This window comes from Poecilia reticulata, chromosome 9 (assembly GCF_904066995.2).
Source record: "Poecilia reticulata chromosome 9, P_reticulata-male-v2, whole genome shotgun sequence".
Lineage (NCBI taxonomy): Eukaryota > Metazoa > Chordata > Actinopteri > Cyprinodontiformes > Poeciliidae > Poecilia > Poecilia reticulata.
Window position 1 is genome coordinate 15,461,270 of NC_088838.1, and position 17,069 is coordinate 15,478,338.

Below are 17,069 nucleotides of genomic sequence, written 5' to 3' on the forward strand. Positions count from 1 at the left end.
CATTTGAAGATTATATTTTACTTTGTGTTGGTTAATCATATGTCCTTTCAGTAAAATACACCAAAGTATGTGATTTTAACAAGATTTCATTCGTGTATGAAAGCCTTTGCAAGGCACTGTCACTGTCTGGTAAAATAAATTAAAACACCTGGAAAATACTGGGATATGTGATAAGACAGTAAAAAGTTTGAGGTGGCCTTGACTCAGAGGGAAAAAAATAAAATAAAATATTTGTGTAGTTTTAAGTCAGTTCAAACGTCAACTCTGCTAAAGTGTCTCCTGGAAAATAAGTGAGTTCATGAGATAAGAGTGGACATTGAGCTGCCTTATTTTTGATAAATGCCTAGTTTGAGGACGATGTGCCAAACAACTACACAGTTTCCTTCTTCTGCTTCTGCTTCTACTTCTGCTTCTGCTCACCCATCAATGACCTGTGCAGAAACATTTATTCAGCTAGGTTTTGTTGTTTGAAAAGCAGCCACTTGGAACAATACCCAATATCGATGTTAAAACATGAGCTATAGTCAAACCCCGTCATGCTAGAATCCGAGGAATGTGTTGCAGTTACCAGTTTTGATAAGCGAAGGAATGTTCTCCAGCGTGATTTGGCACAAAGGTTTATTTCAGTTGAACTGCATAGTTTCCCCGCTAATTACCTCTCTTGTCATTGCACAATAAATAAACGGGATCGAATCTTGACAAGTGGATAAAATCTTGCATGTCAAGTGCAGACAGTGTGAAATTCATTGGCGCAAATGTCAACATGTTTGAATATCTTCCAGTGAACCGTGGTCCTAAGGGCAACTTGAACACAAATACTCATGAAGGGTCAACGGTTTTTCTTGCCAATTGAAGGATCTCACACAGGCATTTTGGCAAATATATTGCCGGTGCGGCGCAACAAATCAGCAGTGCAGAGCTGAAGGTGTGACTCAGATGCTCCAAACACATGTCTGACCTTTTAACACCACACTCTACTCCTGAATTCATGAAAACCTTTGTTATACCCCAATAAAGATCTGCAATTTGACAAACCTCCAAAGAAGGAGCTTAGTTGAAGAGTAAGACGTTTCATGTAACACCTTAAACATCTTTAAGATGTTTAAACCTTAAAGATGGTTTAAACATCATAGGTCACTCATATGAACTACAGTTGTTTTCCAGGACGCCTGTGGGAGGTAAAGAGTTTAGTGGGAACAAAAGGGACCCTTGGAGGACGTGTCTGACTGGACCACTCAGCACCCTGTCACCCACACTCAGACCACTGGTTTAGACTGTGCCAGGAAGACAGGAAACTGAACAATCAGACTCCCACCGCTGGAGAAGAAAACTCACTAAATGGATGGGGGGAAGGAGGAAGAAATCCCGTATTAGCTCACATTAACACATATGTACAGACAGACACACACACACACACACACACAGATGCACATACGCACACAAATCCCCACCGGGCTTACAAAACTCCCACATTTATACCCCATCCTCAACAACAGCTGCCACCGCACCCCAGCAGAGGAAATGCCAAAGTCCTCTGAAGTGGAGCATAGCAGCACTGCAGTTCTCATCCACCATGAAGGGCTGGGAGGCAGGAGGGCTCCTAATAGCAGGAAGTCGTACGAATAATGCCGGCGCGAGGATGTCACGCTCCTTGTCCTGCCAACTCCAGCCAAATCAGCAGAGTCACAGAACTCTGAGAGGGAATGGATTAAAAGTGTGTGTGGGGTAAGAGTGCATTCAGCACTAAACAAGTCCTGCCTGAAGGCATTAAATTTGTCATATGGGCTGTTGTTGAACTATTCAAATGAACATAACGTATGTATCACCATATACTGTATAGTCCAGATATTTCTTCTAATAGGTGAAATTCATAATGTTGAACTCCCATTTTTGCCTGTAGATTTCATTAAGTGTTGTAAAAATTCAAACAAAGTAACAGGAGAAAACCCTGAGAATAAAACCTACATTTTTGTTAGAGGTGTGAATACTTTTTTTTCTAATTTTATCTCATAAGGGCCATAAAGTTAAATGTATTTTAGTTAGTTTTTTTTTTTTGGTAACACTTTATTTGAAGGGGGGTGAATAAGACCGTCATGCCACTTTCATAAACATGACATAACTCCTGTCATGAACATGAATAAGCATTCATGAATATTTATGGTTGTTGTCATAAAGCGTCATTCGATAAATTATGACACTTTTAATTCAAATAATACAAATACTGTTTAAACTTTACCTTTAATAACATGAAGTTACCTAATTTTTAAAGTGCAATCAGTAATACTTTTATAACAATTTTATATCAGTAATGATTTCTTGGTTAATGTCAAGTTGTCATAACAAAGACATTTTGAATAATGTCAACTTTGTATTAAAAGTGTCATAATTTACCAAATGACGCTTTATGACAATCTGGGACAGATTCTGATCTGAAAGCACGTCACTGTATGTTGCCTCAGAGCGAAACTCCTCTCCAGTCTCATGTTTTCCAGCCTTTTTTCAGTTTTTCTTTCCAGATTGATCTGTTTTTAGCTATCAATCCTTCCGTTAACTCTTAACCGTTTCCCTCTCTTGCTGAAGAAAACCATCCCTGCAGCATGAGGCTGTCACCACCTTGATCAATGGCCTGCTCAAGGTGTTACCTTCTCCACAACTTTGACTCAGACCTGTCCGCCTTGTTGCTTGATCATCAAGCCGTTGGTCCTCTGAAGCCTTCACAGAACAGCTGTGTCATTTTTTTTTTAAATATCTTGAAAATTATATATTATTGTCTTGTTGAATGAATACTTTTGCGAGACACTCTAAAAGAAAAATTTGAGGCTTTTCTTTCACTGGGGGCTGTGTCTGTACCAATGTTCTTCAGAGAACTATGAAGAACATAAATCAAAAGTTCTGTATAACGGAAAAATAAGCAAACGAAACAATTCTTGTGAATAACACAGGCATGAGACTTCAAGGTGTAAAAACCTGTGACTTTTATCCTCTGCATCTTTCCTGGATTATCTAAGAATGGCAGCTAAGCAAATTAAAGAGCTCAGGGATGTTCACATAATCCACAATCCTAAAACCCTTGCGCTAGTGACCCACTGCACCAGTATGGACAGTGTGTGTGTGTGTGACTGTAGTGCAAATGCTGTCTAAGAGTCTGTTGTCAGCTTGTATGAGTGTGTGTGACTGAAGAGACCCCCAGTTGGTCTTTAAAGCTGAGACTGCTTTTTTTTTTTTTTTTTTGAATAATCAGACCCAGTTCCCATGAAATCGGTCCTCTCTGCAGCTTGTTGAGAAATAGCCTGTTCTGTAACTGGCTTTTCTGCAGTCTGCCAAGGCCCATTGGGGGCCATTTTAAAGACAAGAAAGGATTTAGAAAGCCTGTCAGAAGAACCACAACCACTGGACTTTAACCACTGCAGCTTCTATCAACAGCATATTTGTTCTAACAAAGCTCTTTTATTAATGCAATTACAACCAAATGAATAAAATCACTCATTTATTCTGCACAGCAAAACATATGAGAATATTATTGAAAAGTTTGATATCTCATAGATTAATTGAATGTGACCTACAGCTTAATTTTAATTTTTAATTTTTTTTTTTTAGAAATTTTGAATATAACATAAAACCAACACAGATAGCTGCTTGTACCGGTTCTTCTGGCGGATTCTTCTTGTTGAAGGGGAGTTTTTTCTCCTACTGCACTTTTTGATAACTAGGATCAACTGGATGTGTGTATGATTGAATAGAAGCATTTTTAATTTTTTTTTTTGTAAAGTGCCTCGAGACGACATTTGTTGTGAAGTGGTGCTATATAAATAAAACTATATTGAAGTTATGTTATGGTTATGTTAAGACCTACACAATCATGTTGTTGTTTTGCAAACACAAGGGACACAATAGTTTTGTAGCCCATGTCATGGATACGTGTGTGTGTGCACGGCGGCTCTTGAAAAGCTGACTACAACAGAAGCAATAACACAATAACTGTTTAAAATTTTTTTTTAAATAATATGAGTTGCAATTGTGTTTAATTTTCCTTTGGCATCAATAAAGTGTTTTATTTTTTTCATTTGAACTGAATTTGAAAGGCATCATCTCCTCCAAACTTAAACTGACTTTGCAATCCTCTCCAGTTTTCCTGGTTACTTGTTAAAGGTTTTCCTACCACATTTGCTCGGTCCACTAAATATGCCATTGATATTCTTTGTTAAAAGCGCCGAATATGTCCATTTTCTTTAGTGATGACCTTTTGTGAGTTGTGGAGGGTGTCATTGACCATCTGCTGAGCCACTGTTTTTTATAATTTTTTAAAATTAAACCTGTATAAGATATAATATTGTATGTAATATTATAGTTTTAAATATCTGTAAACCATTATCAGTCAGTATTAACAGTGATAAATAATTTAGTGTCCGAGTGTAATGAGTATTACACTAGATTCAGCTTTAGAACTGAATTACCAAAATAATAATAATAATAATAATAATAATAATAATAATAATAATAATAATAATAATAATAATAATAATAAAAAAAGCTACTAAATTTCCGAGATATTCAAATTTTCTGCTGCATAACAACCGATGTGCAAATAGATAAGCTTTTACACAATTCATGAACGGCTAATGTTGCCATTTGACTTGCAGCGGAGCACCTTTCCTCCCAACGACCCAGCGAGTGAAGTCATTATGCTTTCCACTCTCTCAACAGGAGGTGGGGCTTTGGGCGAAAACTTATTCCACCCAGCCTCACAAAGACCAGCGTGCAGTCACAGCCTCTCCTCCACGCTGTGAGTGCGCACACATCGCCCGCTCTTGGTTTGGAACTACATCGCCTTGAATCTGCAACACTTTTTCTGAGCGTCTTTTCGTGGCCGATCGTTAACTACTGTGTGGCCGATTCCATAAGATTGCCCCCTTCTCTCTCTCTCTCCCCCCCCCTCCTCAAAAAAGCCCCCCACCCTCCACACCAGGACCCGTGAACACTTGAAGCTGTGCGGGAGTGGTCCGGGAACTTCTTTTTTTTCTTTTTTTTGTGTTGCCATAATGAGCAGGCAAACGGTCAACCTTGACACCTACAGCCTGTCGCTGCTCACGGCCAAAGAGGACATTCTCAACCCCCGCTCCTCCACCAACTGGTAAAACTTTTTATTAACGCGTTTAGTCTGAAAGTGATACTTTCATGCCTTTGCTGGAACTTCCTTGCTCTTCACGTTGTTTCATAGTGTCACAGTCGTGCACAACGAGAGTGTGCGCACACAGTTGCGTAAGGGGAGGTTTGATTTGAATTAATCCAGTCAGAGATGTAGCGGTGGCCAACTCAGGAAGCTGCACGCAACTTCTGCTATGTTTACCAGCTCAGCGGTAGCAGATGTGTGCAACTGTGGTTTATCGCGACGGGGGTGATGCACTGACGCTGGGGAGAGCAGCACCTGGCCTGCAGCCTGCTGCTGGCCTCACCCTGTGGCCCTGCGATCTGGGACTGCTGCCTCTCTGATGGGAGCGCTCCTGGGATCGTGTTTCTGCTGGGGTGCTGATCTCTGACTGGGCTCGTTTTTCAGAGAGAGACTCTTTAATTTGACGGATAACACTGCATTCAGAAGAAACAATCACACAAAGCAACACTTGACGCTACACACACACACACACACACACACACACACACACACACACACACACACACACACACACTAGATGTCTGCAATAAATGGTGTCTGTTGAGTTCAAAAAATATTTGTAGAATTGTAGTGTTTTTTCCTTTTTCTTTTTTTTTGCTGGCATATTAAAGCATGTTAGTTGTAACTTGACTACCTGACGCTTTGCTCCAGCTTTTCTCTCTTGTCTCTTTGTCCCAAAGCTTGGTCAGTCTGTCACTGTGGCAATGGATCCATCTTTTCAAACAAAAGCGGCCTATTTTTCTTTGCATTTTCTTCTTGTTTACACTTCATTTATCAAGGGTGGGGTTCTCTTTAGGCACAAACATGTCTCCTCTACTCGGCGAGAATGCTAAAACATTCTCGCCGAGTACTACCAAAGTAGGTATACTTTGGTAGTACTGGGTAAGATCTCCTTTGGACTTCAAAACTGCCCAAACTGCTTTTGTATTGCATTGAACAACAAATAAAAAAAATACAGACCAAAATCTGACGTATCGACACCAGCTATCATGTCCATATTGACACGATAGCTTCAAAAAGACTTTTCAGCTGCTCATCCACGATGTGACTCTCTTGTGATTGGGTTGAGCGCTTGAAACTTTGAGGCAGTTGGAGTACAGTGAAGTCATTGTCACCTTCAAGATCCCAGTTTGAGGTGATTTTTTGCTTTGGTAATTGGTACATTATGCATTATCCTTCCAGTAGTATCCATTTGAAGATGGGTTAACTGTGGTCATACGGGAATGGACATCTGGTAGTCTGTGGCATTTAAACGATGCACAACGAAGATACCTCCATGCCGAGTGTCACTATGGTGGTTGTCTGATTCATGGTACGATTTGTTGTTTGTTCAGCATACCTTGGTTGTCATGAGTAGTCATTCAAGCTACTTTTGCCTTGACATATTCTCAGTCTAACCTGCCTATTCTCCTCTGTAGACTGAGTCTACACTACCGCTCACTGTGGTTTATTGCAACGGGGTGATGCACTGACGCTGGACATTTTGCTTTCCAGAACTTTCCTTGTTAACCTGCAAGATGATCTTTTTTTTCTGACTTTGCTATTGGGTTTGCTTTATTAAGCAATCACGGAGCAGGTCTTTCTTGGAAATGGCAAGAACTTTACACTGGTTAATTACCATTTTCTTAAAGCCTTGGTGTCTGAAAATAGGAAAAAAAAAGAAGAAAACAGAGAGAATCACTTAACAAGCTGAGTAAGTGCAGTGGGAAAGGAATTTGGCAATGTTTAAGCTCCACCCAGTCTTTCAGTGCGATTTGGAAGGATTTAAGGTTTGAGGAGTTGCCCATCCAAGCTAATATGTATGTTTTTAATGTAGACATGAACATGTGCGTCTCAAGGCACTGAAGAGTTTGTTTAGAATGGGGTGAGAGGCTTGGTTCACTGAAGGATCCCGCCCCCCACTGTGTGACCTTGGGGTCCTTGTGTGCATTATCTAATGACCTTGTCTTCTGAATGGGAAGCAGGGCTTTTGTCAGCAAGGCTACCAAAAAAAAGAGGAGCGTTTTCAATGCGTCCTTCATTCGGACCTCCATGCTCTGTGTACGGCTTTGAAGGCCTCCGCCTATTCTCTTTGAACACCAAGAAGTTTGTTCCTTCTGGGCTGGAAACGTGCACTGTGTGCATGTGTTATGTGTTTGTTCATGTAATAAGAGAACTGAAGAAAAATAAACTGCAAAACGTCAGGTTTCATGTGATTGCGTAATCCTCTGTTCAGGAAACCACCATAGTTGCCTGGAAAAGAAATTCAGATTTTGATTTTACATCAAGGGTGAATTTAAATGCAATAATGAAAGCATACATTTCCTGGAGAGGCCCAAAATCAAGACCTGCAGCTGCTGAGCTAAACATGTAATATTAAAGGAGTGTATGCTCACACATTACAGTTTAGTTTGAGTCATGCTAAGCTTCTCACATGGGAGATCAATGCTTCTGAATGGCTAATTAGCATATTGAGATATTGTGGACTGTGACAGAGTTCTTCAAATGCATCTTTTCTGCAGGACATTGAAACTGTGTGTGAAGCTTGTGGAAAGGTTTCTCTACTAGAGATTACTGTAGTCAGGCACAGGCACATAAAGTACATTAATGATTTCATTGCAGTGACACCGTGTAACTCAGTTTTTTAAAGTGTATTACTAAATGAAATGGTTGAAGTTGTATTTGTTTCTGATGGAATGACAGCACTGCACAAACTTATTCAGGCAATTCATTTTTAAAAACTGCCTCACAAAGGCCCATAATTTCATTTTTATGTCAATATTTTTTTTTAAACATGCATTCACAATCCACTCTTTGAGTCATCTGTTTTCATAAGCTGTGTCTTTTTGAAGCTTAAGTAGGTTGTATTATGTATTATGCTGTACTTGGTTGAGTCTCAAGCCCAAAACACATAGTGAGAATTTTGACTTGGAAAGTTAGACATTGTCAAGCCATTCTGAGAATAATATATAATATGTCTGTGTGTATAAAAAGTTTATTTGCACTTCAGATAGTCTGTGTGAATCAGTGGCACTAAAGGTTTTGTGCAATCCCTAAATATGAACATATTTCTTTAGTGTCTTGGAATGGAAAGATTTTTATTGGCTTGTGATGCCAATACAAGTTAGCTTGGCCACTGACCTTATAAATGCACATCCTACTGGAAGGTGCACAGTTTGAATGTGATGTTTTACCCAATCAGAGATCTGACTTCAGGTCTGAAAGCAGCTATAAGTCTGATTGTCAATCAATCAGGATGAAAAGGAAACAAACTATTTCAAACATAAGTGATGAAGTCAGTGTTATGTCTAACTTAAAAGAGACAACTTGGCAGCAGATCAATTAGTAGTTGTGTCTCTAGGCACTTTGCTAGAGGCAGCCTTTTAAGGAAACAGTACCCTGTAAAATAAGCATAACATAAAAAAGAATGTGGCTTTAAAACCTCAACAGCAAATTAGCAAAATATGTCCGTAAGAAGCTGAAATATATAAATCTAGGACCTCACACATACCTGGCAAGTGTCATCTTATTTTTAAGACAAAATGCTATGTCTGTCCAAGCATCCTTGCTTGATATATTGTCTTTGATTTATCTAAAAAAAGAGGGTTTGTAACCAGTTAGGTATAGCGCCTGTAGGTGCAAATCTCGCCTGTGTGTAGGTTGTATTTGGCGATCATTTTATGCTGCTTAATATGCAAATCATTCTTCTGAAAATAGTCGAGTACAATGACTGAAATAAGGATTTTTCAAAAAACAACCTCTCTCTGAAATGTAAGGTTGATTGTTTAAATCTGAAACCAAAAACAACAACAACAAACTAGGTGTTTGGCCCTTTTGTCCATTTCTTTAGCTCTTGTCGGTGGGAAAATATTTCCAATTTACCCAGAGTAATGAAACAACATTTATTGAAGTGGTTTTACTGGAATATACATTGACACTTTATAATTGCTTAATGTTTACCAATGATCAGAAAGGATCTAACACTTCATAAGGAAAGCCTTTCAATATGAACATTTTTGGGGGTTGAAATGTTGCGCAATCTGTCATCACATAGTAATTAGTCAGACAATTGCATTCACTCCTATTCTACCTCAAGCAACTCTGGCAACTTTTAAGACCTTAACTTGGCTTGAGTAAGTTGTTATGTGTACAGATCCTGAAAATCATCTTCATATATTGAAACACAACACACCATCCAAATTTTAGACACAAATCTACATTAAAAAACTATTTGAGCTTTAGGGCTACCTTAGAGTTGGCTTAATGTATACCGATGACTAACGCATTTTAATTTGTGACATTATTTTCTCCTCCAGCACCATGAACACTTACAAGTAAATTACCATTTTAAATAAGTGTTAGCCCCTCCATTTCAGCACAGGCCTGGGGTGTGTGTGCTGCAGCTACTTGCCAGAAATTTCCACTGGCTCATGCATGATTAATTGATACCTTAAGAGTCACAAAGTTTAAGGTTACTTGCTTTTAAAATACACCTGTGGGCATAAAGAGAGCATAGTAGGAAGAAATACAAAATGTGTGTGTGTGTCTGCTGATGCATCTGTTTATGATTATATAGTAGGAAACAATATCAAAAAGCTTCCCATATTTTGAACTTCTTCTCCCAGGTTCTGCTTTTTTGCTCCGTTCCCTAGTTATCGACAAAGATTAACCTCTTAATAAAAGTCATATTAACACCATCTTTTGATATACAGACTCTTTTGTAATCTCTATCTGAAGTTGTGTAAAATACTACAGATAACCTCGTTGCAAACGGGCGAGACAGCATTAGTTTTCACTAGAGGTGTGCCAATCGATCGGCCACCGATCATAATCGGCCGATTTCCGTGAAAAAGTGTATGATCGGTGATCGCCGATCAGGGTCTCTTGTTGCCGATCACACAAACCGATCACCTGCATCTCATTTCGCGGGCCTGCCTGTGCAGCTGGTCTCCGCTTTCCTTCACACTGCACAAACGCACAGCAACAAATACTGAGCGATGTCGTGTGGAACCAGGGGCCCCTCAGACCAGTAATCAGCGAGCTGCCATGCTATCAGAAAGTTTTTATTCAGTAACTCAGGATTGTTTATTGTAATGGATCCTGTATTTGCCTTTGAGTGTTAAGTTTTATACTTGACTTTTTTGGCAATGTTGAGAGGTTTTATTTGGACTTTTTGCATTATTTAGCCTCTTCAGAGCCTTCATATGTTTTCAGTCTGTTAAAGATAGTATTACTGATAGCAGTACAATTTGCACAATGCCTGTTTAGTTTAGTTTTTTTCTTGGAAAAAGTTATTAAAAACAAGTTTTTGTCTAAATTAAGGTGAATTCATGGTTCCTTTTTCCACATAATGTAACCAGTAGTGTTTATGATAAAAAACCCCCAAAAAACTATGTGATTGGTGATCAGCCGTGTTCGGCCCTCATGGGTGATCGGAATCGGAATAGGCAGGAAAAAGTCTGATCGGCACATCTCTAGTTTTCACCATTTAGTCAAAACAAGGCCTCTGAAGTTGAGCACACGACCATGACGATGGAACCAGACTGATTGAGCTTTCACACAAATAACAGCATAGCGTAAAAGCAGCTTACTGAAAACGGGAAGTCAAGGAGTGTGTACTTTGAACCAATGCCCAGGCCCCTCTCTGATTTTGTCTCTCTCTGTATTTGCTCCTTGCACAACACCTGGCACTGGCTACCCACGTGACATTGATCACTACTGATTTCCAAAAAAATGCTTATGTTTTTGCTCTTGTTTATTTTTTCTTTTTCTTTTTTTTTCACAGTGGAGCAGTCGCAAAATCAGTTTAATATATCTTGTTTGTTTAATGTTTGCATTCGGTCATTCTCGTTCCCTTTTTAGGCTTGTAAAACTGGTATAAATGCAAGGAAATAACAAATTCCAAGTAATCAGGCCACATATCTCCAGTTTGAAAGACTGAAAGATAGTGTACCATACCATGTGGGTTGTAACCTTTAACCAACCTGCTGCTGCCTGTGGGTGGCCTCTTTCACAATGATGATAGCTTTGCTATAATGGCTATTATACTGGGTTTCTCAACTTAGCAAAAACTTGGAGTCAGATTTCATAACGTATCATTTAACAACTGCTTTCTACCTTCCTAAATATTGTTTAGATTAATTTAGGCACTCACAATGAAGCTTCAGAGTAATGGCAGCCTTCAGACCTGATGAGACACAACTCCACATGGTAATACTGACTTAGTGCTGTGTGTGTGTGTATGTTTATGTTTGGGTACCCAGTTGGGTTGAAGACCACTAACTGACAAAAGTGGGACTGCCACGCAGAGCCTTTTAAGGGGTGCAATTAAAGTTTCATGACTTTATGGCACTCCCGTACTGTTATTTGACTTGGTGTCAAATGTCTTTTGACAATTTGCTCACTTAACAATTGAAACTTTGAAACTGTATCCAGCAGATATAATATAGGAGATATAACATTTGTGTTTTTACTCTCATTAAAAGTTTTTTTTTTCTCCCAAATTTATGGAGCCTAGACCTGGTTTGTGGGCTCATGGTATAACAATGCTTAAAAAAATTACTGTGTGAAAACATCAAAGTAACTTGTAATATTGTTTCTTTGACATACATTATTTTGAAGAGATACGAGAGAAAGTGCCAGATTTATCTGAGGTGTCTCTGGTTGTATGTAACATGCAGAGACAGCTGGGGGAAGGCTATTAAACATTTCTCACGACAAATGTGTTGTGGAAATAAAAAAATAAATGAACGTCATTCTTAATTTGACAAGGCCATTTTGAAGCTACAACTAGCAAGCTAGAGATGTCGTATCTGTAAAGCAGATGATTGGAGGCTAGCTTGTCAAGCACTTGTTTTACTTTTTAGAACTTTTTTAGGGGAACAATCAAAATATGTAATATTCTTTTACAGGGGTGTCTAACTTCAGTCTACAAGGGTCAGTTTCCTGCATCTTTTAAATGTGTTCATATTCCAACATGGTTGATTGAAATGGGGAGGATTAGCTCATCAGGTATGATGAAATAGAAAAAAATGTAAAATATAAAAGCCCCACTTTAGATGCTGCAAAGTTATACCATGAGAATCTTGTAGCTACATACGCCTAGTGATTCTAGTCATCTAACCTAATGGCACATTGAATTCTCAAACTTACTCAACCCAAAAGACATTTTGTTTATTACAGTACCAAAAGGAAATGTCTAATTTTTATGCCAACAGTGGTAGACACAACAAAATGTGTTATTGCTTCACATAGAAAAGGATATGCGGGAAGACTCTTTGTCTGTGGAGCTTGTATTTATTTGTTTTTCCTTGATGCGCAAAAATTCAAGTTTGGTACGCAGTAAATCAATCAATTAATCAATCAAATTTTATTTGTATAGCACATTTCAGCAGCAAAGCATTTCAAAGTGCTTTACATAATTAAAATAAAAACAGAAATAAACAGTGAGAAAGAGAGATTAATAATAAATAAAAAACAAAAAACATTACATCATTAAAACGTCGAAAAGAAAGAAAAAGAAATTAAAAACATTAAAGACATAAAAACATGGAAGACATCAAAACCCGCACTCTAACCCTAATTTAGCCATAAGCAACTCTAAACAGGTGGGTTTTAAGTTGAGATTTAAAAGAACCAAGTAATATCCTTACTCCAATTAAAACAGGTCTGTCTTAAAATTAAATGCATTAAATCAATGATGTTAGTTACAAAAGGAAGATATTCAGCATTATCATCAGTAGAGAGGGCGTCAGAAGAAGCTTTGGATAAATAACGGAGAATAGTTTGCCCTGCCTTATATGCAGCTGGCATCATTTGGTGTCTAGAATGCTGATTAGATGGATTTTCTTGTACTAATTCAATGGGAGGCTCCAATCAAATTGAGGAATGTGACATTCCCCAATATCAGGCTTATACAATTATTTTCATAAGGTTCTGGTTTGTGGAGGTTTTCTTTAAAAAACAGTAAAAGTAAAAAAGTATTTGTGTGAAATGAACCAAAGGACCCATGTTCCCAAATTTTTGACACAGAAATTACACTAACATTTTCTTCAAGTTGTTGCTATCTAACACAGAAACGTCATAAATGATCTGTTTATTGTAATTCATTAACGCCAGGCTGTAGCTCAGAGTGGTTTTGTCTTATAATCCTTTTAAAAGTTTCTGTTCCTGTGTACAAAAAACAAAACTCTGGACATTAAGTACATTAAAACTGATTTTCTAATAATGCAGATTTGTTGTGCGTGAATCTTTAGAGTAACAGAGGAACCAGTTCTTTTAGCCAAGATGCTGGTTCTATTTCACATAAAAGTCTGAACTCTGAGCTGTAAATGACGTCACATCCGTGTCGGTCACCATCTATCCTGAGGTCAGCAAATAGAAACTTAGAAATTCTTTACTTATGAACTTAGGTAGCCTGTAGTTTTTGCACGTCCACACATGACAGCATCATGAGTCCTGCTTTGATTCGACTGGAATGTGATTGTTCCTTAACAAGGATTGACAGTGTTAATCTTTTTTAAGTGAAAATGCCTGGAAGGTTGCTGACTAATGCAAATCACAGTTAAAAAACCCACATGTTTTTTTTCCCCCTTTTGTCTGCTTTTACTTTCATCTATAACTTGCAATCCATTTGAATTTGACCCAAATCAGTGACGGGAACTGTTTGTTGTTTAGTTGGTGGAGTAACAAGGATTTAGTTCAACTGCAGTACAATAGAAAGCCTTGAAAATAAAGAGAATGTTGTGCAAGTAACCATGTGCGTGCTGAAACATTCTGTCATACTGTCAGTTTATGCCAAGTATAACACACCTATCATTCAGTGATATTTTGCTTGTAATTGCACAATTATGAAATCACCACACACACACACACACACACACACACGCACCCCACACACACACACGCACGCACGCACACACACGCACACCCACGCGCACGCACGCAGGCACACACACACACGCACGCACCCAACCAACAGACGGAGCACACGTCTAAAAAGGACATACACAATGTCTCATTCTTATTGCTGTTCTGACAACAGTAATCTGCGTTGCCATGGCTATTGCGCTGCTCCCCGGCTGTAGTTGTGGACTCTTATGGGTTAACTCCCACTTTGCAGGAAAGTTGCATTGAATGTGTTGTCTAGCCTGAGAACTTTAGCTGCCTTTCTCCTGTCGTGTTTATTCGCCTGGCTGTTGGGATTGATCAGTGGGTGCTGGTTGAGAGCTGAAGGGGTCCTGTTGTCCTGACGACCCCAATGGGAAAGCTGGGTTTGTTTGCCAGGAGAAAGCGAATGAATTGAGGGAGATGAGTGGAAATGGACATAAAAGGCTGAGGTTGGGCAAAATGGGACAGAGGAGGGCATTTCTTTGAGAGGACAGAGGAATAACTTGTCAAGAAGTGGCAAGAAAGAGAAAGAATGTAGTAGAATGGAGAGGTTGCAAAGACGAGAAAATGAGACACATTAAGGAAACGATTGGAGATAAGATGTCTTTCTGCTTTTTACTGGGCACATAATAACTATGATAAGGTGCAAGGGGACAGGGGGGGTCTTCTTGTGTTTATGCAAGTCAGCATGAACAGGAAATGCCACATAGATCCCAGCAGACCAGGATTTTAGGGGAATTATCATCATTTTTTTCTCTTCTTTATTCCCATTGCCTGTAATTTGTACAACAGCAAATTCAGACACTCAATTGACCAACAATGTACTACACAGAGTTACCTAACCTCCACACTGTGCTATTTTCATAAAATCATTTGCTCTTGTTTATGACATATTCCTCTGCCCCCTTATATGTATACCAATATACGGTGATTGTTTCCCATTGAGATTCTATGGCCAGAGGTGCTCCTCCATTCATACCTGTCTACATTCTCTGGCGCTTTTCATCCTTTTTTCTCAGTGGGAACTCTTGAATGGGTTTCCTTCCCTTCACTTGTTCATCATATAACTTTTTAAACTCAGGCCCTAATGGCAGTGAACCTCTTCCACGATTTTATGTAGAAATTTCTCATGTTTTTAAACCTAAAATATTTTTAAACCTTCTTTGACCCATGTGGGAGACACACATGTTGTAGATGAACCAAGAAATCAGCTGTTGACCAAAATCAAATTTTCCCTTTGATCAACTGATGATCAGCTGATAAAAGCATGTAAACTCTGACTTGTGCATCTCTATGTCTTTTTGTTGAAGCCTCTATGGTTTAAAACAATTTTGGTCACTTTGCATGCAAGATGAGATTAAAAAAAGGGGGAAGGGTACAGTTTTGTCAGTTTATATTAAACTTGTTTGGCTAATCTTTTATAATTTCTCATAATTAAATGTTTTCCATGTGTGTTTGAGGTTGTGCCTCAGATATACAAGACATACACACCTACTCAACAATAACACACCCTTATCTTTTGTGAAGGTTGTAATTATATCAGAGCTACAGGAATGCTAATGCTCGGTGTACAGTCGAAACGTGAGCTGCTCTGTTTACACTGTGACCACTCCATGTCATCTGTGGATTATTTCAAGGCCGTAACATGAAGCTGTTGGAACCACCGTTTGTCTACACTTTGGCTCGTCATCTGATAACACAGTGCTTGCTTCTGAGTCATTCATCTGCCGTCGATGGCGTGTTTTGTCTGCGTTTCTTCCGAAATTGTTGTGTGGATTGACATCCGCAAAACAGTAGCTTACTTTTTGTCTCTCTTGACCCTCTCGGTCCCCCGCACACCCTGCCATTTGTTTCCATCTGCCTCAGCAAAGGGAGGGCTGTTTTCTCTCACTGGTCCTTGGCAGTGATTTAATTACTTATTTGTTTACTTTGTCATATTCCAAACTTTTCTGGCTCCGTGTTCTGCTGAGAACAGAGATTTTCCTCCCTCCCCTCATCCTTCAGCATTCCAACCAGTCCGTTCTGCCCTTTAGCTCCTCACCCCCACTGCCTGATATTGTATGCAATCTATTGTTTACATTTTAACCAAGTTTTCCTTCAATTAACTGACTGTCACTTTTTTGTTCTTTCATCCCCCCCTCCCCATCATGTCTGTCATATTGCTGTCTATTTACTATTCTCTCAGGGCCAAATAGTTTCAGTGGTCTGTAATAGTCTCCAGAGGGAGTCTGATTTGTCCTCCACCCTGTCAACTATTATACAGATCACTCAGTGTTTGTCACAGGGTGGATCTGAGCAAATGGTCCCCGGCATCAAAAAGGCAATCAACATAAAGTATACTGGGAGATGATTTTTATCTGCGAAAATGTTACTTCACCTGAAAATCTCTTCAGAAACTCTTAAGTGTGCTGATATGCTGTTTCTTTTGTTCTTTGAACAGTGTTATATATGATATATTTATGTATTTCAAGTCATTGTAAATGTAAATGTTCCAATAACGTCTTTGCTGCTCTCACTGTTCTGAGTTTAGAAGCCTAACCGTTTTAGTAGATAAAAAATACAAATATATTTTGCTAAAAATTTACCGGTATGTAATATAAAAATGCACTTCAGAAGTGAGAACAGTGCCTCAGTTCATAAGCTTTTCATATTTATTCAGTCTTCTCTATTTTATAGATAGAAATGGAGAAGTTTGTTGCTGTTGCCATGTTAGCAAGACCCATGTGGCAAGATGAGTCACAAATGAAAGATTACTTATTTGTATCACAATTTCTATGTGAAACTACTTGTGCAAGGTTGATTTAAATGTATGCTTTCAACAATGAAAATGAGACTAATATACATTTTTTGATAGAGCAATACTTGAGAATCATAATAAATTGTTTGGATTTATTATTTTTGACTTGAAGGCACTCTTTACTACATCATTAAACTTTACAAAACCCATTTTAGAGCCTTGCCATCGTGTTTTGTATAGCCAATTTGTAAAAGGGAATGTGCTGGTTCATGTGCAGTGCTTGGTGGATTGTAT

The 17,069-nt window shown here is 38.7% G+C and overlaps 1 protein-coding gene across 2 annotated transcripts in view; it reads left to right on the plus strand.

The window, feature by feature from the left end:
• Nucleotides 1-4,591: 4,591 nt before the first annotated feature.
• The window catches only part of LOC103470450 (uncharacterized), a 40,343-nt gene continuing 27,865 nt past the window's right edge, over nucleotides 4,592-17,069 (plus strand). The window contains exon 1 of one of the 2 annotated variants that reach the window (XM_008418906.3): nucleotides 4,592-5,131. In XM_008418906.3, coding sequence (XP_008417128.2) covers nucleotides 5,040-5,131 — 92 coding nt within the window. In that variant the 5' untranslated portion in view covers nucleotides 4,592-5,039. The remainder of the gene's footprint in view (nucleotides 5,132-17,069) is intronic. The other variant, XM_008418905.3, reaches the window with a different exon arrangement.